The sequence below is a fragment of the Muntiacus reevesi genome, chromosome 16 (assembly GCF_963930625.1).
Source record: "Muntiacus reevesi chromosome 16, mMunRee1.1, whole genome shotgun sequence".
In the NCBI taxonomy this organism is placed as follows: Eukaryota; Metazoa; Chordata; class Mammalia; order Artiodactyla; family Cervidae; genus Muntiacus; species Muntiacus reevesi.
In genome coordinates, this window is record NC_089264.1 from 3,974,843 (window position 1) to 3,999,256 (window position 24,414).

The following is a 24,414-nucleotide window of genomic DNA, read 5'->3' on the forward strand; positions in this document are numbered from 1 at the left end:
AAGTCAAATTTAATTTGAAGTAAAAATCTGATTTCAGGATTTCACTCATAAAAATTCGTATCGGGACTGGGAAGGCTTCTCCTTCCGACACACAGGTGCTGACATTCACTTCCTTAAGGAACTGGGCCAGCTGTGACTTGGGAATAATCTGAGACTCTTTTAGGCCTGTGTACACACTATGAAAATACTTTTTCATTCGTACACTTGACCTACCAAAATGTTATTTAAAACCTGTAGAGTTCTCCAAACATTTATTTTAAAGCGTAATGTAAAAAACTGTATAAAGTAGATTTTATGATGGATTTGTGAATAAAATACTCAAGGTTGTTAGCACTGAATAAATACCTTTTTAATAGTTATATACACAAATATACAACTATGTGAGCTTTAATTGGCCGCTCTCTTCTTCTTTCTCTTCTTCACTGGCCTTTTACTTGCTGCTTTTACTTGTGTTGCACTGATGGTCTGTGTTCTGTGAACAAAGTAAAGTAACGTCTCAACAGCATTAGTACTATGAGCTGACTGCACAAATGGTTTGCCAACTTTACTTCCTTTACACTGCCCCCTACTTTGGTGATCCAAACTTTACTTTTTCCAGTAGGTTGGATGTTTGCCAACTATGGCAGAATACTGTAACCTTGAAAGGCACCCATGCAGTTGTACAGAGAAACCATAGAAAGAACATCTGAATTGCTAATGAAAAAGGTGTCTGTTTAGAGGAGGGTAAGATGACAATAAAGCCTCTAAAGAGTCTTGAGTACATATTTGAAATAAATCAGAAAATTGTTACCTTATTTTCTTTGGATTCTTATCTGGTTCTAAAATGATCATTTCTTCTTCTTCACTGTCCGAGAGCACTATAGGGGCATCTTTAAGAAAATGTTAGAAGAATCAGATTTCAGATAGAAGAGGCCCAGGTGGCATCTGGCTGAAGGCTCACAGATCTGTTTGGTTCTTCCCTTCCCTGAGTCCCTTCCTTGGAGCTCTGAAAAACCATGTGTGCTGCTTTCACAGAAAAGTTAGGGGGGTAAATCTATATATTTTATAGATATAGTCCATCTTTTATAGAACTAATCTGGAAGCAAGTTAATATGCCAACTGAAGTCCTTGTGCTTTCTAAAAGATTTTTGCCAAACTCCTCCAGAAACTGTCAATTTAAAAATTCCAAAAAACAGCCAGGACATGGAAGCAACCCTAGATGCCCATCAGCAGACGAATGGATAAGGAAGCTGTGGTACATATACACAATATACACCATGGAATATTAGTCAGCCATTAAAAAGAATTCATTTGAATCAGTTCTAATGAGATGGATGAAACTGGAGCCCATTATACAGAGTGAAGTAAGCCAGAAAGATAAACACCAATACAGTATACTAACGCATATATACAGAATTTAGAAAGATGGTAATGATAACCCTATATGCAAAACAGAAAAAGAGACACAGATGTACAGAACAGACTCTTGGACTCTGGGAGAAGGCAAGGGTGGGATGATCTGAGAGAACAGCATCAAAACATGTATATTATCAAGTGTGAAACAGATCTCCAGCCCAGGTTGGATGCATCAGACAAGTGCTTGGGGCTGGTGCACTGGGAAGACCCATAGGGATGGGGTGGGGAAGGAGGCGGGAGGAGGGGTCAGGATGCAGGACACATGTGGATCCATGGCTGATTCATGTAAATGTATGGCAAAAACCACTATAATACTGTAAAGTAATTAGCCTCCAACTAATAAAAATAAATGGGAAAAAAAAAATTAAAAAACAAATAAATTCCAAAAAACAGTATATGAAGAATCCATTTCCTATAAATCCATTTCCGATCCACATAAGCGTTTTCCATTCCTTCCTTTGTTTGTATGTGTGTGCAAAGTTGTGTTAGTCGTGTCGGACTCGGACTCTTTGCGACCCTACAGACTTGTAGGCTCCTCTGCCCGTGGGATTCTCCAAGCAAGAAAACGAGTGGGTTGCCACTTCCTCCAGTGGATCTTCCCCACCCAGGGATCAAACCCACGTCTCTTAGGTCTCCTGCTTTGGCAGGCAGGCCACCTATATATATAGAGAGGCATATATAGTTTACAAAAAAAAAAGGTATCAAGCTGAGTAAGGGTCCCAATCAATGGGGAATTTTTTTTTTTTTTGCCTTACAAAAAAAAACCCAGTAGGTTCTCAGTAATATTTATAGGCAATAATCTTCCTTAAAGGCAGGCAGGTATGTGCAACTGTTTTCTTAGTCAGTAACTGAGATTTAGTAACTATCCTTTAGTTTTCTATCAACCTACTTTATGTCTACATAAATAATTCATGATAGAACTTAACTGTCCTTAAAATATCCACAAGTGAGAACCATTTCTATAGTTGTGTTGCTTTCAGGATGTCAGGAACATCTAGGACTACTACTATTCATGCACATTTAGGATGCTGTGGGTTCTCATACAGCTTGACTGAGCTGTATGCGGCTACTTAACTACATCAACTAAAATCCAGCGTTCAGTTACACAAGCCGCATTTCACTGCTCAACACTGGCCTGGGGGCGGCTGTGCTGGACAGTGTAGACAGAACATTTCTAACACTGCAGAAGGCTGTATGGACAGCACTATTCTCATACATGTTATGATACTTCCTTTTTATATTTGAGGCTTCCCAAGTGGCTCAGTGGTGTAAAGACTCTGCCTGCCAATGCAGGAGACGGGTTTGATCCCTGGGATGGGAAGACTGCCTGAAAGAGGAAATGGCAACCCGCTGCAGTATCCTTTCCTGGGAAATCCCACAGACAGAGCCCGGCGGGCTATCGTCCAGGGGGTCATTAAGAGTCAGAGACAACTTGGCGACTGAGCACGCACTAAAAACTACACAAAGGAAAAACAGCATGCACGAATGAGGTTTAAGAAATTTATCCTTTTAAAACTGGCCTGGATATATAATAATAATAAAAAAAACTTCTGCCACTCTCCTCACATATCAAAGAATACCACCATTCTACAAAGATAAGTATATTCTTAGAAAAGAACTGGGAGTTAACATTGCAGTTAGCCTCAACAGTTTAGTTTAACATTTAATCCCTCTAAATAAGTAACTGCTGATGTAAGATTCCTAAGAGAGAGAGAAATAAATATATATACACACACATTACATATAGCCATAAAGTGTCACATACCTTGGCTTCCAATATTAGAGACTTCTACACCTGGGTCCATTTTTACACCATCAAGAATGACAGCTTCATCACTGCCACCTTCATCCTCGTCTTCCTTCTCAGAGTCTTCAAGATGACCCCAGGAGTTTTCTATTCCCTCTCCAATTTGGGCGGTTCCAGGAGTCCACAGCACAGGCTGAGAAACACTTAGCAAGTTAAGAAAACTGAATAACAAATATACTGCTATTTGATGCAGTTTTGAAAACAATTAGAATGAAAGTTCTCTTCTGTTAAGTCTGAGGTTCACCTCAAATTCTTAGAAAAAAAAATTATTAACAACTACACTATGGATGGCTGAACAATGAAGAAAAAGATGTGTGACTCAGGTGAAGATTTTATGGATAGAATGGGTGACAAATATCAAGACACACTGGCTTGGAACATTTCAGTTGTAGTAATAAATTTGGTGAATGAGTCAATTTTAAGAACAATGTAAAATGTCTGACTATGTCACTGAGATTCAAGAATTTTTCTGAAGGAAAATGAAACACTGTAAGTTGTTAAAATATAAAATTTTCTGATTTCTGAGGATAGTTGAAGAGAAGGCAGATGTTACACCATCAATTTACCTCATTACTATCTTGTTTTGTGAATGGTTTTTTCTGTTTTCAGAAAACAAATTTCAGTATGCATGCACTTCACACAGCCCTAATCATGCCACAAGTATTATAAATCGTTTTTACTGGAAAAAAAAAAAAAAATCACCCAGTAAAGATACACTTCTGATGGAGGTTCAGCTTCAGAAATGATTTCTTCTGCTTTCTCTTCTACATCAGAGGTATCAATAGGGGCTTTTTCCATTTTAAATGCTGTAATCCTTTGATTTGCCATAGACTCTGCAAAGCCAAACTTTCCACCTTCTTTCCTATGTGGATTTTTTTAGGGAGTGGGGAGGGAAAGGGAGAAGGAGATGGAGAGAAGACAGGAAGGAAAAAAAAGTTAACTATTTTATCCTTTTGATAGATGAGACATTGGATGAGAAATTATTTGACTAACTTAATCTCACCAATTTATTTGGCCTATCAAGTGAGATAACAGAAAGCTACTATAATTAACCATTTATTAAACCACGTGCCAAGCATGTGCTATGTGCTTGAGGTATACTATTCTCCAATCCTCAAACCAGTCCCACCAGGTAGGCAGTAACCTCCCAGGCCACAGCAGACACTGAAGTGCCAAGACACAGCTATCACTTAATGTCACAGAGTAAGAAGAGATGGGGATCAACCCCAGCTTGTGTTCTGTTAATATAAGTTACCAGATTCTCTTTTTTCTAAGAAAATGTTAATTTTTTTTAAAAGAAAATCATTGTGTGGCTTTTCAGTACAGATTACGCTTAAATGGAATGCAATACAATAAACAGTTTGATCAACTTTCAAAAACATTAAGTAGTATATTCAACTGCGACTATTACATAAGGAAAGATTTGAGTGTAAAAATTGCATGGTTATGCTTGTGCGAGAAAAGTCATTAATAGAAAAATTTATAACAAGACCATTCAATTCTAAAAAAATTAAACTTACCTAACTTTCTGGTCGTTCTCCAAAGCTTTTTGTATTAGCTCTGTAATTTCCACTACTTTCACACCAGCTATTTTACTACATCTCAAAACCTCAAAAAAAAAGACAACAAATCAAAGAGTTTTCTTTAGCAAAACTAAAAACATAAGATTAGTGTTTCTACCTTTGCAATTTAAGCCTTACTTTTTTTAAATTAGAAAATAATGCAATATAAAAACACAAATTAAGACAAGATGTAAGAGACTTTTAATTAAGGGAACTGACCCGAAAATTTTTTATGACAAGGTAGGATACCGCTGAAAAGGCCACAGATACACTCACTTCCTTTCTGTGAGTGATCACTATCTCTGCTCAAGACAGAGCTGCAAAGTGTCCCCTCAGAAGTTTTTATAAAGCAGATTCCCAGGCCTCAGAAACCAGTGGATCAGGATCTCTGGAAATAACACTTACTGTATACTTAATTTATGCCATATAGTCCAAAGTATCCATATTGATCCTTACATTCTTCTAACAAGAAGGTGCTGACATTAAGATTACTTCCTATTTTACAGATAGAGACTGAAGCACAAAAAAATGAAACAATCTGCTGAAAGTCAGTTAGTATAAGGCAGAGCTGGAATTCCAACCAAGTAGCCTTTGTTCTCCTAACCAGCTGCACCATGCTCTATATGGCAATCTATTTTCTAAAAGCCCTGACATGAACCTTATATGCAGCTGGATTTGAGAATTTCTGCCCACTGTACCCAAATCTCAAAAGTAAAGTTTTTACCTAAATCTACTTTACAGCACTTTATAAAAATATAAACCCCTTTCCTCACTGGGAAGAATATTCCTCTAGGTAGAGGGATTAGACTGTGGAGTGCCACCCAGGGGAGGGAGGGAGGAAGAACCCCTTGTAGCCACACGTCAACAGAGCATCAGGACAGTCATGAAACCAGAGTCTAACAGAGTCTAGAATCAATCACAGAAAATACCTGTTGGATTTTAGGCAAAAATCAAGAAAAAGCTTCTAAAAATAATAGACCTATTCTTAATGGAACATTAATCAAAATACTGACTTGATCTTTTAGCAGCATTATCCCACCACTGGACTGGATGGTACAAATCTCTCGATGCTTATTCATGGCAATCACCAGCAAGCCATCCATTACACGTTCTTCTCGTTCACTGGGATCCACCAATAAATATGTTCTGAAATGAATGTTAAGTGTACCTGAACAAATGTGATACTGAGTGCTTGTCAATTTTTTTAAATTGGATAACTGCTTTATAATACTGTGTTGGTTTCTACCATATATCACCATGTATCAGTCATCAGTTCAGTTCAGTTCAGTTGCTCAGTTGTGTCTGACTCTTTGTGACCCCATGAATTGCAGCACGCCAGGCCTCCCTGTCCATCACCAACTCCCAGAGTCTACCCAAACCCACGCCCACAGAGTCAGTGATGCCATCCAGCCATCTCATCCTCTGTCGTCCCCTTCTCCTCCTGCCCCCAATCCCTCATAGCATCAGGGTCTTTCCCAATGAGTCAACTCTTCAAATGAGGTAGCCAAAGTACTGGAGTTTTAGCTTCAGCATCAGTCCTTCCAATGAACACCCAGGACTGATCTCCTTTAGGATGGACTGCTTGGGTCTCCTTGCAGTCCAAGGGACTCTCAAGAGTCTTCTCCAACACCACAGTTCAAAAGCATCAATTCTTCGGCCACAGGTATACCTCTGTCCCCTCCCTCCCACCTCCCACCCCACCCCGCCCCTCAAGACTGTCACAGAGCACCAGGTCTGAGCTCCCAGGTCCTACAGCAAGTGCCCACTGGCATTCTAGTTTTACATGTGGTTACGTGTGTGTTTCAAAGCCACTTTCAACTTGTTCCCTCCCTCCTTCCCTGTGTCCACAAGCCTGCTCTCTGCGTCTGCATCTCCACTGCTGCCCTGCAGACAGGTTCATCAGTGCCACCTTTCTAGATTCCATATGTATGTGTTAGTATATGACATTTGTCTTTCTCTTTCTGACTTAGGCTCTAGGTTCACCCATCTCTTTAGAACTGAGTTAGATGCTTTTCCTTCTTATGACTAATATTCCATTGTGTGTATGTACTACAGCCTCTCTATCCGTTCACCTGTCAATAACCACCCACGCTGCTTCCCTGTCCCGGCGACTGCAAACAGTGCTCTGGTGACCCAGGAGTATATACCGTCTTTTTCAGTTAGAGTTTTCTTAGGGTATACATATATATACACGCCCAGTAGTGGGACTGCTGGGTTATGTGGTGGTTTTAGTCCTCATTTTTTAAGGAAATTCCATACTGCAGTAGTTGTATCAATTTGCATTCCCACCAACAGTGCAGAAGGGTTCCCTTTTCTCCATACCTTTTCCAGTATTTATTATCTTTAGATTTTTTGATGATGGGCATTCTGACTGGTGTGAGGTGATACCTCATTGTAGTTCTGACTTGCATTTCTCTAGTAATGAGCGATGCTGAGCATCCTTCCGTGGGTTTATACACTGTGTGTACAATAATGAGCAATGCTGAGCATCTTTTTATGTGTTTATATGCCATGTGTATGTCTTCTTTGGAGAAACGTCTGGTTAGATTTTCTGCTGATTTTTTGATTGGGCTGTTTGTTTTTCTGGTATTGAGCTGAATGCTGCTGCTGCTGCTGCTGCTAAGTCACTTCAGTCGTGTCTGACTCTGTGTGACCCCATAGACGGCAGCCCACCAGGCTCCCCCGTCCCCGGGATTCTCCAGGCAAGAACACTGGAGTGGGTTGCCATTTCCTTCTCCAATGCATGAAAGTGAAAAGTGAAAGTGAAGTCGCTCAGTCGTGTCTGACTCTTCGCGACCCCATGGACTGCAGCCCACCAGGCTCCTCCGTCCATGGGATTTTCCAGGCAAGAGTACTGGAGTAGGGAGACACTCACTGCCTTCTCCATTGAGCTGAATGAGCCACTTGTATATTCTGGAAATTAATCATTTGTCAGGTTTGCTACTATTTCTCCCATTCTGTGTCGATTTTAAGATAATGGACATTTTAAAAAGAATTTTTATTGTTCACCCAAGTCATGTCTGACATGAGCTGTAGCCCACCCACCTCCTCTGTTCATGGGATTTCCCAGGCAAGAGTACTGGAGTGGGTTGCCGTTTCCTATTTCAGGGGAATCTTCTCAACCCAGGGACTGAACCCTCATCTCCTGCACTGCAGGCACATTCTTTACCACTAATCCACTCCGCCTGCCAATGCAGGGGGCACGGGTTCAACCCCTGGGTCAGGAAGATCACCTGGAGAAGGAAATGGCAACTCACTTCAGTATTGATGCCTGGAAAATCCGATGGACAGAGAAGTACCAATCTAATCACACCATTTTTAAAAGACAGCATTATAATAAAGTCAAGAGAGTGTATGCAGGTCTGAGCCTATGAATTTGGGTCACTTTAACGTGAAGAGACAACAGAATTATTAAAACATTGATTTGGTTAATTTTAAAGCTTCCTTAATATTCTGTACTTTGAAATTCTTCCAGGTTCTGCTTATGGCTCATTAAAAAAATGCAAAATATCTCAGGAATAATTTTTAAGATACTGATTATATATTAAAATAATATTTTAGATATACTATGTAAAATAAACTATATCAAAATTAATTTTACCTGTTTCTTTTTACCCTTTTAATGTGGCTACTAAAATTACACATATGGTTTAGGTAGTAATTCTACTGGACAGTGCTATTTCCCTCTAATAAAATTCAATGACTGAAAGATGAAAGCTTTTCTCCAATTCTCAGTTATAAAATTGCTAAAATATTTATACTTTTGTTTCTAAAGTAAGTTTTCATTTAAAGGCACCTAAGCACCATTTAAAGGACCTAAGATTTCAGGTTTTCTGTTGTAGGAGGAATTAGCAGTGAGTTGTGAAGAAACTGCTGGAGAGCTGAAGGAACCTAGATTTTTATCCATCTGTGAACCATTCCCCCTTGTGACCTGTTCTTATCCTATAACTATTCCATCTAATATGCTCCTCAAATATACTCCAAAGCCTTCTTCCATTAATCCACAATAAGTCTCACTCACGCTCCAAAATTAGAGCCTAATATCTGTATCTAGGGAAGATACACTAATATAGTGTAGTAAACTCATAAATTTCTAATTATGCCATGAAAAGAAAAATGTGAAGTCTCTTCGTTAGAGGAGAGTTTATCACTTCTATTGAGGAAACTCTCAGTAATGAGCATTCGTCAACTAATGCTCTTACAAAGAAAGAAAAGAACTATAAAGTACTTTAGTATTAAAGGAAGGATTTGTTCATTTGTCTATGGTACATCTGAGTGGAACAAAAAATTTCTAGCTTCATTAATAATTTTGGCCATGATGAGGATGAGACTTACCCTTGCTGGAAGAAGGCAAAACTGACACAAATGGGCATGTGATGGATGCTCAATGGTACAGGATCACGTTCTTCAAGTGTATACTGTTTGAAAATAAGTTTCAATAATTACAGTCACTAAGTTATATACATACCAAAAAATCATCTTGTACATCAAATATTAAGGTAAAAGATGAAATCCCTTTAATCCTGAGTATCTAAATAACTTCTTTTGCAATTACCTGTTTGACTTTGCCATTCACCTTCCTTATAACTTTATGTATTTGTCCAAAAGGTTTATTGAGGTATAATTTACACACCATAAAGTCCACTAATTGTTTCTAAATAATCCACTTTCTAGTAAATATATCAGTTCAGTTGCTCAGTTGTGTCCGACTCTTTGTGACCCCAGAGACTGCAGCATGCCAGGCCTCCCTGTCCATCACCAACTCACAGAGTTTACCCAAACTCATGTCCATTGAGTCGGCGATGCCATTCAACCATCTCATCCTCTGTCAGTCCCTTCCCCTCTCGCCTTCAATCTTTCCCAGCATCAGGGTCTTTTCCAATGAGTCAGTTCTAGCATCAGGTGGCCAAAGTATTGGAACTTCAGCTTCGACATCATGGTTGTGTAATTATCACCACAATCCAGTGTTTTTTTTTAAACATTCTCATTACTCACCTCAAATCCCTTTAACATGTCTGAGGTTGATCACTCTCATTCCCAGCTCAAAGCAACCACTGATTTACTTGTCTCTAGAAATCTGCCTTTTCTGTGCATTTCATGTAAGTGGAATCAATTTTCCATCTCCAGCATCTACCTCCTTTCAACTGAACCTGTTTCATCTACCTTGAAGTATACATGACATCAGCAGCTTGGTCCTTTTTGCTGTGAGATAATATTCCACTGTGTAGATATACCACACTTTGCTTTTCCATTCACTAGTTGATGAACATTTGGATAGTTTCCAGTTTTTGGCACAGCAAACAATGCTGCTATGAACATTCACATAGAAGTCTTGAGTGAATGTATACTTTCATTCTCTTTGAGTACACGCTTAGGGATAGAACTGGTGGACTGTATTAAGTTTACACTTAACTTTTTAAGAAACTGCCAAAGTCTTCCAACATGGCTGTACCACATCAATATCTGCTGAGTATCTTTTTTTAATGAATAATTAATTCACTTAGTTGTGGCTGTGCTGGGTCTTTGGTGCTGCGTGGGCTTTTCAGGGGTTACTCTCTAGTTGCACAGGCTTCTCGCCATGGCAGCTTCTCTTGCTGCACAGCACAGGTTCTAGGCAAAGCAAGCTTCAGCAGCTGGAGCACGTGGGCGCAATAGCTGCAGCTTATCAGCTCCAGAGTGCTAGCTCAGTATTTGTGGCATGGTGGCTCAGGTGCTCCATGGCCTGTTGAGCTCTTCCTGGATCAGGGATCAAACCCTGTGTCTCCTGCATTACCACCCAGCCACCAGGGAAGTCCTGTACAGTATTTTTTAATCAGTGTCTTTTTTGCCTACTAATCATACTATACTTTCTTTTTTTACTTCCTTATACCAACTCCCTTCCCTAAAGGAACATCTCCATTGTTAACAAAACTTTGTCTACATCTCTGTCCTTCAAGAGTATGTTCCAACTTGATTCCTAAAAATAGCATCATGAATGACAGCTTAGAGAATCTGGGCATCTGATGTTTCGTTTTGTAACTTCAAAAATCAAACTATCACCACAGTGCACTTTCAGTAACCTAGCACATAATTTATATAAACTGAAATTGAGATACTCTGTACACACAAAAAAGGACAATGTAAATAGTCAAAGTCCATGGTTTTCGAAATGTGATCCTTATACCACCACTATCAGTATCACCTGGGAACGCTGTTAGAAATATAAAGTCATACATCCTATCCCCATCCTACTCTGAGGATGGAGATTAGCAATATGTTTCAACAATCTTTCCAGGCTTTTCTAATGGTTTTTGCCACAGAATAAGAAAAAACATCTCCCTGTGAAAATACTGAGAACTGTCTATTTTTCACACATCCCCTAAGAATAAGCCAGCCACTCTATCAAATGCTCAATACAATCTAGTTCTATTCTAGAACATCAAGATAGCGTGTACTTCCATTGACAAAACTTCTGCATAAGAGATTTAAGAGATTTCAAGGGCGATTATGAGCACATGTAGTTTTTGCCTTGTGAGCAAATAGAACATACCTAATTGCCATTTACAACAAAACTTCATTAAAAACAAGTTGTCCTGCATGTCATTCATTCTTAAGAAGGAAACTGGCTCATACCATGGGAGCTTACCAATGTGACTTCATCTCCTTGGACAGAGACATCAGGCCTTCGGAAGTGACATAAGGCTACAATTGCAGCAATGCTGGCAGCATCGATAATATTTCCATCATGATTTAATAAATGCAGGTCCACACGTATTTGCCAAACCTGAATGTGAATTTAAAACAAAAATAAATCCTAAATGGTCACAAGCACAGATTTACAAAGAAAGATAACATTGTGTGCAGATTTTTCTCTTGCTGTTAAAACATGCCTTTATTCGTTCCAGTATAACAGTAAAAATATATTTAGAAAAATATTAATCCAGACCAACACCTGAAATACCAATACTTCACCTTTCTATGAGTCATTTGACAACAGTAAAATATATACTCCAACTGAACAGAACCACTCTTATGTTTAGTACTAAGATTTCCCTAACTCCCAAGACTAACGTATTATTCTCTCCTAACAAAAAACTCCAACACTTAGGTTCCTGGACAATATTTATGATAACCTTACAAGTAAAGGAAATATAATATTCAAGTGTGAAATGTGGAAAGATTAAGTGACTTCTCTGAAGCCAAAAAAAAGGTTAAAATACCCTAATCAAGAATAAAAATACTATTAAGCAGCACAGTATGTTGACAGTAATATTTCCAATGTCAGACTACCAGTGACTCACTATGAAGCCCGTGTAGGTCAATGAACTTATCCAAATGAAGGACTTAATCAATTCTTTAGTTCTTCATCCATACAGACGGATAGCCTTAACTGCTTCCATCAACTCATAAGAAAGAGATATAAGAATATGTAAAAACCACAAGTTCTTTGAATAAGGAATCTGTATACAAATCTGTTATTTTCACCAATGTTTTTTGTCCCTCCAAAGAGAGATTCTATAGAAAGTTCTATAGACAGCACTCCGTTAACATCTGAAGTGAACCAGAATAAAACTGAATTAACTGAAGCGCTGAGAATGATACAGAGATTCACGAATCAACAGTACTTATCCCAAGATTAAGAATCTGGGGTATATGCCCCACCTTTTCACCAGCAACAACACAGAGAGATTCAGTGTCTATACACTTCGAGTTTCTTAGACATCTTTCCAAGAGGCGATTCAACTTCACCAAGAGATCTGACTGCCTGTGAAAACAGGAGAATGGGCTAATGTCATGAAATGTAACACCAGGCATTAAATCAATAGCTCATCCCTGTTAGGCTTTCCTCTGGTTAAAGCAGTTTTTAAAAAAAAGATTTAAATACCTGCCAGGTTCAAAAGCTGGGGCAGCCATCTGAGAGAGTTCAAGGTTAAAAAAAAGAATACCTTCTGTTGCCCTATTGAGTTTTGGAGAAACAAGTTCACAGGAAACCTGTCCAAGAACTCTGCAAAAATAAAGTACAAATCTGTTAATTAAAATGTTCAGTATGATATATCCCTATGGTTGAAGTTACATACAAAGTACAGTAGTAGAATATATACAGAAATAAAACATATATTGGCATACCCCAAAACATCTCTTATTACAATATTTACTATTCCACAGATTTTTAAGCATCAAGGACCATTACTCCTCTTTTCACAAATATTTAGTGATACAATCGGACATGCAACCTTGGGACACCTTAAGTTTTCATATGACATAGTTCACCAACATTATCTGACCAACATCTCCACAACTTCCAAATGAACATTAAAAATCAAATTCTCATGTCACTCAGTAAAAGGAGGAAAGTAGGTCCTTCTCAATGACAACAAATGTAAGGAACAAATTCAGTGCAATCACTGCTGGCTGTATATATGATTCACAGAGCTCAGAAACAACTGTGTGTGGCTCGTGTTGACAGAAAATATATTCATGATTAAAAATGTAAACTGTAGTTATAAAACTAAAGTCCTACATTAAAGAAAATATACTTGTTTGGGGCAGCTAAACAAAGTACTGTTCAGACTTCTTATCTGCTTTGTAAACTGAGTCAATAAAGTTCTTTTAAATTTCTCCCTATTGAGCTTATGCCTAATTTGAATTCAGTTACCTTGTTTTCCCAAGCTCCACAATGCAGCACCCATAATCTGTTCCAAATGAAATCTTGATGTTCCTATAATCATAGGTTTGTCTGCCATCCAGCCGCTGTAAGCAGAACATTCATTCGTTTACTCCTAATACAAATATCTATTACTCATTGCTAGGCAGGCCCCGCGGAGAAGGCAATGGCAACCCACTCCAGTAGTCTTGCCTGGGAAATTCCATGGACGGAGAAGCCTGGTAGGCTGCAGTCATGGGGTCGCACAGAGTCAGACACGACTGAAGCGACTTAGCAGCAGCAGCAGCAGCGGGCAGGCCCCGGGCTAAGGACTTAAAGGTAAGTGTGATACTAACTACTCCACATGGGAGAGTGGAAACTAGGTGCCCGGGCACTGACAGTCGCTGGCATGACCCGAGCCTTGAAAAGACCCCACCTGAGCCAAATAAATACTGGGGGTTTGGGGGGAGCACCAGCGGCTCCTCCTGGGGTTCCCCGGGCCTACGAGAGCTAAGTCCAAGCATCCAGGCCGGAAGGCTGCGAGCTGCCTGCACCCCAACCGCTGACGCAGCGCTAAATTCCCAGTTTACCTTTTTCTCTTCAATGGCTCGGAGTAGAAAGCGGCGCTCGCAGTTTGATAGCGGCGTCTCCTTCATGCTGTCGAATCAGGAGACCAACAAGTACTGGAATCCGCGGGGAAAACGGAACTCAAACCTCTTCACGCGCGCCCAGCTCGCACCGCGGCGCAGAGGATTGACGTCATCAAAGCGCGGTGCCTGAAGCTGGGAAAGCCGAGGCTTGCGGGGCGTCGCTAGTGCGCAGGCTCAAAGCAAAGTTATGCCATCCTGACTGAACTCTTCCTGCTAACTGGAGAAGCAAAAGGAGGCGAAATTCAGAGAAAAACGGAAAGATCTGGTTCTTTTTATTACAAAGTAAGCGAGAAAAGGCCCCTGACAAAACCATCAGTGATAGAAATTAATATCAGTAGAGCACTCTCACACTTTTACACTTCGGTCTTCAGTTCTAGCGGAGTCTTCTAGAAGGTATTATTGCTACTTTACAGATGAGGAGGTTGAGATTTGGCTACTAAAAAGCTGCAGAGGCAGAGTTTGCCGCACATTCATTGGAGAAACACTGGAATTGGAGAAACGCCGTAAATGAAGAGTAGGGGAAGGAAGAAAGTTGAGATGGTGAATTAGGGTATTCCCGACTAACGGTGTAACCTCGCAAGCCTTGAAAAGCTGACAAGAATTGAGAATATTCGCAGTTTGTAACTAATCGTGTTGTACCTACCACTGACTGAAACAAAATTTGCTGTTTGTTTTCTTACAGTCTCCCCAGTTATTTTAAGGTCTTAACCTCCTTTTGTAGCAGGCGTAGAGGACTCTTAGTGTGTCTGTCTGCCAACCACTTGCCTTTCGGGGAGAGACAGAATCAAGAAGTACAGATCTTCCTCCACTTAGAGTAGAGTTATGTGCATATAAAGCCATGTTAACTCGAAAATATTTTAATACACCTAACCTAAGAATGTCATGGCTTAGCCCAGCCTAACTTAAACTTGCTCAGAACACCTACATTAGCCTACAGTTGTGCAAAGTCATCCAACACAAAGACTACTTTATAATAAGGTGTTAAATATTACGTGCAATTTACTGAATATTGTCCTGAATATGAAAAGCAGAATAGATGTGTGGGTACAGAACGGTTGTATCAGTTGTTTGGTGGTGGTGTAGTCACTAAGTCCTGTCCATCTTGTGACCCCATGGATAGTAGCCAGCCAAACTCCTCTGTCTGTGGAATTTCCCAGGCAGGAATACTGGAGTGGGTTGCCATTTCCTTTTCCAGGGGATTTTCCTGACCCAGGAATCAAACCCAGGTTTTCCTGCATTGCAGGTGGACTCCTCAATGGCTAACAGAGGTGTGGTTGCTACCAGTGTCCAACATGACCGTAGAGTATCTGACTGCATATCCATTGCTTGGGAAAAGATCAAAACTCAAAACTCGGAAGTATGGTTTCTACATATTGCTTTCAAACCATGGAAAAATTGAAAGTGGAACCATTGTAGTCCAGGACTGTCTGTAGTTAAAAGCAGGAATTAATTCCACACTGAACCCAGATTTTACCTCTGCCTTTTAATCGTTCTGTGACCTTCGCCAATGTAGCCTATATATTTCACTTTTACTCATCTGCAAAATAGCAATGATAAACTTATTGATTATGAGAAAAACAGGTTAGCACATGTCAAATGCTTAGAACAGGGCCTGGCTTGGTGTTGGGCACTAGTATTCACATATTGTTGTTTTATTTGCTTTAGTAATAGGCAATGTAACTCCTACACAGGCTCCATTCTACTTTTGTCTCCTCTCAAGTGTGTTTTCCTAACAGTGATACATTATAGTCTCAATTTATACCTCTTGTAATAGGTGTACTCAATAATTACTTCTATTACTTGTGAGAGCTTCTTATGTCCTAAGAATGATTCAAGAGCTGGTATAAACAGGGTGGACAAACTCATGACCCTTAAAAAATTGTATATTCTCTTTGGAGGAGATAAACAAGTAAAGCATACACAAATAAAACAGTTTCACATACTAAATGTTATCTGAGAAGTGTATTTAATAGGGCTAGCTGCTGGAAGAGATCGCTATGTAGAGGTGACATCTGAGTTAAGTAAATCATTCATGATGAGAAGGATCAGCCAGAATATCATCTGCAGGAGAGGAAAAGTCTTTCAAGAAGAAGGACCCATGTGAACCAAGACTGAGGTAAGCAAGATCTTGACACTGTCTGGAGACAGAAATTGTGAAGAAGGGAATTGAACAGATCTTATATCTACACATTCAGACAGCTGACTGATTTTTTAAAGGGGGCAAGGCAATTGCAGGATATAGGTCATTTAAGTTCTTTAACAACACAATTCATGTTTATAGCTTTGCAACAGAACTCCTAGCTACTAAGTTTATCATTTAAATCTTTGGGTTATTTTAGTGGGCATTTGGTAATTTCTCTTTCCTGTCAGAAAGGATATAGGCCTTTATTGAAATAGTCTGTCTTTTCCTGGAAAACAACTTGGTGGTAGAAAAAGAATGGACTTTGACTTCAGATAAACTTCAGATCAAAGGGACTCTAGGTGAATTAAATAATACTTCTCAGCTTCAGCTTCTGTGTCTTTAGGTTGGAAATAATTGCTCTGTGTTAAGTGGTCTGAATAAAAGCCTCTGACATGTTTTTTGATGTAATAGCTATTCAAATTGTTAGTTTTCTTCTTTTTTTGATTTGGCAAGGCTTTGCATGAACCTGCCCCAATGCACCATGTCTGATTGCTATTCTGAGATTGCTGCTTGATTGCTTTGCCTGTGCTCGCCTACCTCTCCCCTTTGCACCTTCCACTTTTATATCATTTCCATCATTCCTTCCTTCTTTACTATCTCAGGATTGTAATTTTAGCACTTCAGCATTTGCCTTTTATTGGAGTTAATCCAAAGGTGCATAATCCATTTCCACTCCCATCTACATACCATCATAAAATATATTTACTTCATAACCTTGTTTTTAGTAAGAAATTTTTGAACTGCCCAGGGAATATTTGTTTGCTTTCAGGGGGGAAATTGTTTTGTAATTTGAGAAGAGATTCAGATAATGTTGTACATTCTGCTCCTTAAAAAGAATCAGTTTGAGTCAGTATTTTGACCTAGATGATCCATCTAAATATAACCTGGTTTTCAACAAAATCTTTCAGTATAGATCTTCTCTCCTCTTTATTGGACATCTGTTGCTTTGTCTGATCAGCATTCTTCTGTTTCTTGGTAAAATGTCTTTTCCTAACCCTACATGATTCTGGTGTTATTGTTAATAGCAGGCATGGGTGTGGTCAGGCCCTGCTAATTGTGGAACCCCATCCCTCTCTCCTCATTGACTGTACACCCAGGCCGGGCCAAAAAAGTTCCTCCATCAGTCTTGAACATGTGAACTCTGCGAGAGAGTACGTCTTTCCTTCTCTAGGATTATAAACACTAAGGATCATGAAAGTCTAGAACTATGAAGGGCCATCTTGCCACCCCATGGAGAGAACCTGTTTGAAGATGTTCTCTAGAAGAGAGAGAGATCCTTTACGTAGAAGTAGCTTGTACCAGTTTTTGGACTTCCCAGTTGGTGAGTCAATACATTTGAGTTGGTCTTTTGTTAAATGTGTCCAAAAGAATACTGACCATATATACTTCTATTAGAAGTGTATAAAGATAGCCATGTTGTATTAACCTTTATAGCACCCACTGAGACTGGTGGAGTACCTTGTGAAGAAGTGAACAAAAGGCCTATTTCATAGCACATCTGGTGAAAGAAATCAATGGGCAGATCACAAAATAAACAAATGAAAACTTACACTTTATTTACTGTATAATACAATACATCTGCTATGCAATTTGTCTATATAGAAATTGGTTTTCTATAACTTATCATGGAAAGAAATAATGCAAAATTTTAAGATGATTATTTCTACATAGTGGGATTTGGGGAAAATTTTTTGTTTCCTTTTGAATTTTTTTCTTTATGAATATCCCACATCTTCTGTAAGGCATGTGAGCAGCTTTTATGATCAGAAAGAGTTAAAAGCAATATCTTTTCTTGTTCTGACACATTTTACTATTTCTTTATTTAAAGAAATTTTGGTGTTCAAACATTTTATCAGAGATACTTGTTTTGCTGTTTTTCAAGATTCAAACAGGAAGCTACATGATCAATATCTGAAAAGATTTTATGCCTTGTCAACTCCTAGTGTGAATGTTTGTGTCTTGCCAAATTCATATGTTGAAATCCTAATCCCCAAAGTTGATGGTGGTTGAAGGTGGGGCCTTTGGGAGATGAGGTGAGGGTGGAGCCCTCCTGAATGAAGTTAGTGCCTTCATTAGAGAGGCCCCACAAAGCTCCACCATGTGAGGACACTACAAGAAGTCTGCAACTTGAAGGAGATGGTGGCACAACCATCAGGGCGGCACACTGATCTCAGGCTCCCAGTCTCCTGAACTGTTAGAAATAAATTCCTGTCGTTTATAAGGCACCCATGGATTAAGCTTGAATGGATTAAGACAACAGCAGTTGAACACTAATAAGTCAGATGTAGTATATACTTTCCTTCCATATTTTTTTACTTCATGTAATAAATAAAAACCTTGAGCTTATCAAGTTTGGTTCTGGTTTCTATTGAATAATTGAAAGAGTTTCTGCTTTCATTCTTATCATTCACAATGCTAGGAATCTATCTCTCCTGTCATTATTAAGCTCTTCTGTATGTTCGGAGGAATTAAGTCTTCAGCTTGTCATAAATACAACAAAATGAGGGGGAAGAGATGCAGGGGACCTTTTGATTTTCAGTGCACTCAGACTACTGTAGTACGTAGGTGATCCTAGGCCAAGAAAATTAGGCATATGGCTCTGTCTCAGGCATGTGACTGAAGTCCTTTGACTTATTCTCTTCTACAAAAAGAAGATTCATACTCATTGATAAAAATCTGTAAGAAAATACTTCTGTCTTTAAAGATTGAGGAGGGTGTGCAAACCAAGGAATGTGGGTAAGCCAGTAGAAACTGGAATAGGCAAGAAAATGGATTTTCTTCTAGAGCCTCCTTTCCAAAATGAAAGTGGCCTTGGGGACATATTTTAGATTTCTTACCTCCAAAACTGTAAGATAATAAATTTTATGTTGCTTTGAGCCATTAAGTTTGTAATATTTGTTAACAGCAGCAATAAAAAACTAACATAGATTGCCATAGATAAAATACAGAATGGTAAGTTACAATTGAATTTCAAATAAACAGTAGTTTTTTGGTTTTTGTTTGTTTAGTATGAAAAGGGAAAAGTGAAAGTTTAGTTTCTCAGTCATGTCTGACTCTTTGCAACCCCATAGACTGTATAGCCTGCCAGGCTCCTCTGTCCATGGAATTCTCCAGACAAAAATACTGGAGTGGGTGGCCATTCCATTCTCCATGGGATCATCCCGACCCAGGGATCGAACCTGAATTTTCCACACTACAGGCAGATTTTTTACCATCTGAACCACCAGGGAAGCCCATGTCCAATTTGTTTTCCAAATATTTGCATAGGTCATTCTTATACTGAAAAATAAAAATTCTTTGTTGTGTATCTGAAATTCAAATGTAACTGGGCATCTTATATTTTTAAACAAAATCTAGCCACCCTAAACTATTATACTTTGCCTTACTTATTCACATATGTATTAATTTCTGTCTCTAGTTTTATATACCAAGTTTTCTTAAAGGAAGATGCTTATGTTCATCATAAGCTATATTGTTATGGGGAGTCATAGTATTCACAGAGCAGTTTTTACCTGAAAATTTCTCATTGCAATGCGGAGATACATAGTTGAAAGTTGCTGTTGTTCAGCCTCCAAGTCGTGTCCAACTCTTTGCAGTCCCATGGACTACAGCACGCCAGGCTCCTCTGTCCTCTACTGTCTCCTGGAGTTTGCTCAAATTCATGTTCATTGAGTCAATGATGCTATCTAACGATCTCATCCAAGCATATAGTTAAAAGTATTGGATGGCAAAGGCTCTTTTTGTATGTTTGTAGGAACTTCTTCTCTGGGTACAGGAGGAAAGCCTACAGATAATATCTCATAATTTTAAAACTATAATGGGTCTGATAGATCATTAAGTATAGGACCTGGAAAGTCAAATGATTTGCAGGTTATAAATGAGTGAAGCAGGTCAGTTTGGGACTTAGGAAGTGATGAGGGCTGTAGTGACCTACATAGCACATGCCTTGTCTTAACGGATCAAAAAATCATTGAAACTTTTTGAGAGCAAAACAAAACAGGGGCTTTCAGTTTGCTTAGTCTCCCTCTCGTAGTCTCCATCACTCCAGTCCATCCAAACAAGCTCTTATTCTAAGTAAATGTAGTGTATTTGCCAAGTAGATGCAGCCTTCTAAGCAGTTCTTTGTTCCCTTTTAGCCAGATTGCTGGTCCCAAGCTCATCCTATATAAATTCCAGAACGTCTACTGAGGAGATTTCATCTTTAAAAGCCATCAAGATTCTTGTAATTTCTGAATGTGACCCACTGACCACTAGCATCAGTATCACCAGTGTGCCAGTTGACAATCCAGATTCTCAGGCCCCACTGAAGACTTATTGAATCAGAATTTTTGCAGAAGAGGCCCTGCAATCTGTTTTAACAACTTCTCTAAGTGATTCCTACACGCACTAAAGTCAGAGAAGTCCTGATCTAAATGTCTTAGGGAAAAAAGGTACATCCGATTCTGGCGCATAGCCCTGGGATTCCCAGTCTGTTTTGTGCAAAATGTGCCTGCAGGCATCATCCACTCCGCTCTTCCCAGAAGACACTGCTAATGGAGGGTTTACAGATTTCTGGAGTGAGGTAGAGACAGCGAAGGTTTTTTGGACCTTGTACTATTGGTGCCAGCAAAGCTGTGACTTCCTTAGGATAATTTCCAACTTGCTCTTTACTCAGGAGAACTTTAAACCACAATCTAAACCTGAGCTATGTTTTAGCATCATGAATTTTTAAAAACTTAATAGACAGTGTTAAGAGCACAGCAAGACTGAGTGGAAAATACAGAGTTCCAATATACCTCCCCTCCGAGTATACATACAACATCCCCCACTGTCAACATCCCCTATCAGTGTGCTATATTTATTACAGATGAAGAATCTACATCAGTATCACCAAAAGTTCATAGTTTATTTTACAGTTCACTTTTAATGTGCATTTTGTGGATTTTGACAAATGTATAATGCCATGTTTGGGCTTCCCTGGTAGCTCAGCTGTCAAAGAATCTGCCTGCAATGCAGGAGACCCCGGTTCAATTCCTGGGTCAGAAAGATCCTCTGGAGAAAGGATAGGCTACCCACTCCAGTATTCTTGGGCTTCCCTGGTGGCTCAGCTGGTAAAGAATTCACCTGCAATGCAGGAGACCTGGGTTTGATCCCTGGGTTGGGAAGATCCCCTGGAGAAGGGAACAGCTACCCACTCCAGTATTCTGGCCTGGAGAATTCCATGGAATATAGTCCATGGGGTCACAAAGAGTCAGATAATGACATGTATCCACTATTACCATATCATGCAAAATAATTTTATTGCCCTAAAAGTTATTTGTGCTCTGCTAGTCATCTAGTCATCCTTCCTTCTCCCCTAACCCCTGGCAACAACTGATCTTCTTACTGACTCTTTTTTGCCTTTTCCAGAATGTCACGTGATTGGAATTACACAGAGTTTAGCCTTTCCAGGTTGGCTTCTTTCACTTTGCAATATGCATTTCAGGTTCTTCCATGTCTTTTTGTGGCTTGATAGTTCATTTCTTTTCATTACTGATTAATCTGTTGTAAGGATTATCCACATCTTGTCTATCCATCCACCTATTGAAGGACATCTGCATTGCTTATACTTCCTTATTGTTGAGTTCTTTGCATATTTTGGATAACAGAACTTCAGCAGATTTGTCTTTTGCATTATTTTCTCTCAGTCTATGGCTTGTCTTCTCATTGACAATGTCTTTCACAGAGAAATTTTTAATTCTAACAAAATGCAATTTATCAGAATTTACTTTGTGGATTGTTTCTATAGTGTTGTAGCTAAAAATTCACCTCCAATCCCAAGATTATCTAGATTGTCTCCTGTGTTCTGTGTGTTGTGTACTTTTTCTACTCGAGCCCTAGAGTACAAATGATAGTTATTTTAAATTCCTATATTGATCATTTCTGATATCCTTGCTATAATTGAGACCAGTTTGCTCTGTCTCTTCAAACTGTACTTTTTGTCTTTCAGTATGCCTTGTAATTTTTTGTTGAAAGTTAGACATCATGTGTAAGATAAAAGGAATTGAGGAATATAAGTGCTTTGTGATGTGTTGGTAAGGTGTGTGGGAGAGGAGCATTCTATAATCTCACATTTTGGTCTCAGATTTTTAGTGAGCCAGCGTGACCTTTGCAAGTGGTCCTTAGGTGATACCATAAGGTTGGGAGGGATGAAGTTGGGTCCTTCTCTTTCCCCAGATTAGTGAGGCTATGGTAAAATCCCAATCTGTTGGGCTCTGCTTGCATGCTTGCTTGGTTGCATCAGTCGTATCTGACTCTTTGTGACCCTATGGACTATAGCCCACCAGGCTCCTCTGTCCATGGGATTCTCCAGACAAGAATACTGGAGTGGGTTGGCATTTCCTTCTGCAGGTGATCTACCCAACTCAGGAATCGAACCCATGTCTCCTGTAGTTTCAATTAATTTGTGTGAATTTCTGCTCTAGTAAATTGTGGTTTTCTGTATCTGCCTGTCTGCCTGGCCAAATTCTGTGGCAGTGGCTTATCCTGTGACCTCACTTTTATGATAAATCTAAGAAAAGTTATTGACTTAGTTTGTTCAGCTTTCTTCTCATTGTGTGAGCAGGGATGACATTTCTAAGCTGACTTTGTGTTGGACCAGAAACTGGAAGTTGTATAACATAAAAACTTAAAATAGATTTTTTTAATTTGAGAAACAACACTTACTCTATTCCAGGCCCTGGTTTAATGTGTTATAAATATTAATTCTAATAATTAACCTATGTTGTTGTTCAGTCACGTCCAACTCTTTGCGACCCCAAGGACTGCAGCACGCCAGGCTTCCCTGTCCCTCACCATGTCCCGGAGCTTGCTCAAACTCATGTCCATGGAGTTGGTGATGCCATCCAACCATCTCTTCCTTTGTCATCCCCTTCTCCTCCTGCCTTCCGTCTTTCCCAGCATCAGAGTCTTTTCTAATGAGTCAGCTTTTCACATCAGGTGGCCAAAGTATTGGAGTTTCAGCTTCAGCATCAGTCCCTTCAGCGAATATTCAGGATTGATTTCCTTTAGGATGGACTGGTTGGATCTCCTTGCAGTCCAAGAGACTCTCAAGTGTCTTCAACTCCACAGTTCAGAAGCATCAATTCTTTGGCACTCAGCCTTCTTTATGGTCCAACTCTCACATTCATACATGACTGCTGGTAAAACCACAGCTTTGACTATATGGATCTTTGTCGGCAAAGTAATGTTTCTGTTTTTTAATATGCTGTCTAGGTTGGTCATAGCTTTTCTTCCAAGGACTAAGTGTCTTTTAATTTCATGGCTGCAGTCACCATCTGCAGTGATTTTGAAGCCCCCCAAAATAAAGTCAGCCACTGTTTCCACTGTTACCCCAACTATTTGTCATGAAGTGATGGGATTGGATGCCGTGATCTTGGTTTTTTGAATGTTGAGTTTTAAGCCAGCTTTCTCACGCTTTCCTCTTTCACCTTTATCAAGATGCTCTTTAGTTCCTCTTGGCTTTCTACCATAAGGGTGGTGTCATCTGCATATCTGAAATTATTGATATTTCTCCCAGCAATCTTGATTCCAGCTTGTGCTTCATCCAACCTGACATTTCATATGATGTACTCTGCATAAAAGTTAAATAAGCAGGGTGACAATATATAACCTTGACATACTTCTTTCCCAGTTTTAACCAGTTCATTGTTCCATGTCTGGTTCTAACTGTTGCTTCTTGACCTGCATAAACATTTCTCAGAAGGCTGGTAATGTGGTCTGGTATTCTCACCTCTTTATGAATTTTCCACAGTTTGTTGTGATCCACACAAAGGCTTTAATGTAGTCAATGAAGCAGAAGTAGGTGTTTTTCTGGAATTCTGTTGCTTGTTCTGTGATCCAATGCATGTTGGCAATTTGGTCTCTGATCCCTCTGCCTTTTCTAAAACCAACTTGAACATCTGGAAGTTCTTGGTTCACATACTGTCGAAGCCTGGCGTGAAGCATTTTGAGCATTACTTTGCTAGCATATGAGATGAATGCAATTTTGTGGTAGTTTGAACATTCTTTGGCAGTGCCTTTCTTTGGGAATGGAATGAAAACTGACGTTTTCCAGTCCTGTGGCCACTGCTGAATTTTCCAAATTTGCTGGCATATTGAGTGCAGCACTTTAACATGAGGTAGGTAAAATTATCTGTTTTACAACTGGGAAAATCCAGGGCACAGAGAAACTGAGT

General features: G+C 39.4%; 1 protein-coding gene across 1 annotated transcript; it reads right to left on the minus strand.

Annotated features, from left to right (window-relative positions):
• Positions 1–324: 324 nt before the first annotated feature.
• Positions 325–14,139, minus strand: EXOSC9 (exosome component 9). The gene is made up of 12 exons (XM_065907102.1): positions 13,978–14,139; positions 13,400–13,494; positions 12,629–12,748; positions 12,406–12,508; positions 11,390–11,527; positions 9,100–9,182; positions 5,778–5,910; positions 4,723–4,811; positions 3,918–4,064; positions 3,161–3,345; positions 791–869; positions 325–472 (listed from the first exon to the last, which is right to left on the minus strand). The coding sequence occupies exons 1-12, from the start codon at positions 14,041–14,043 to the stop codon at positions 388–390; spliced, it is 1,323 nt and encodes a 440-aa protein (XP_065763174.1). The 5' UTR covers positions 14,044–14,139; the 3' UTR covers positions 325–387.
• Positions 14,140–24,414: the final 10,275 nt, after the last annotated feature.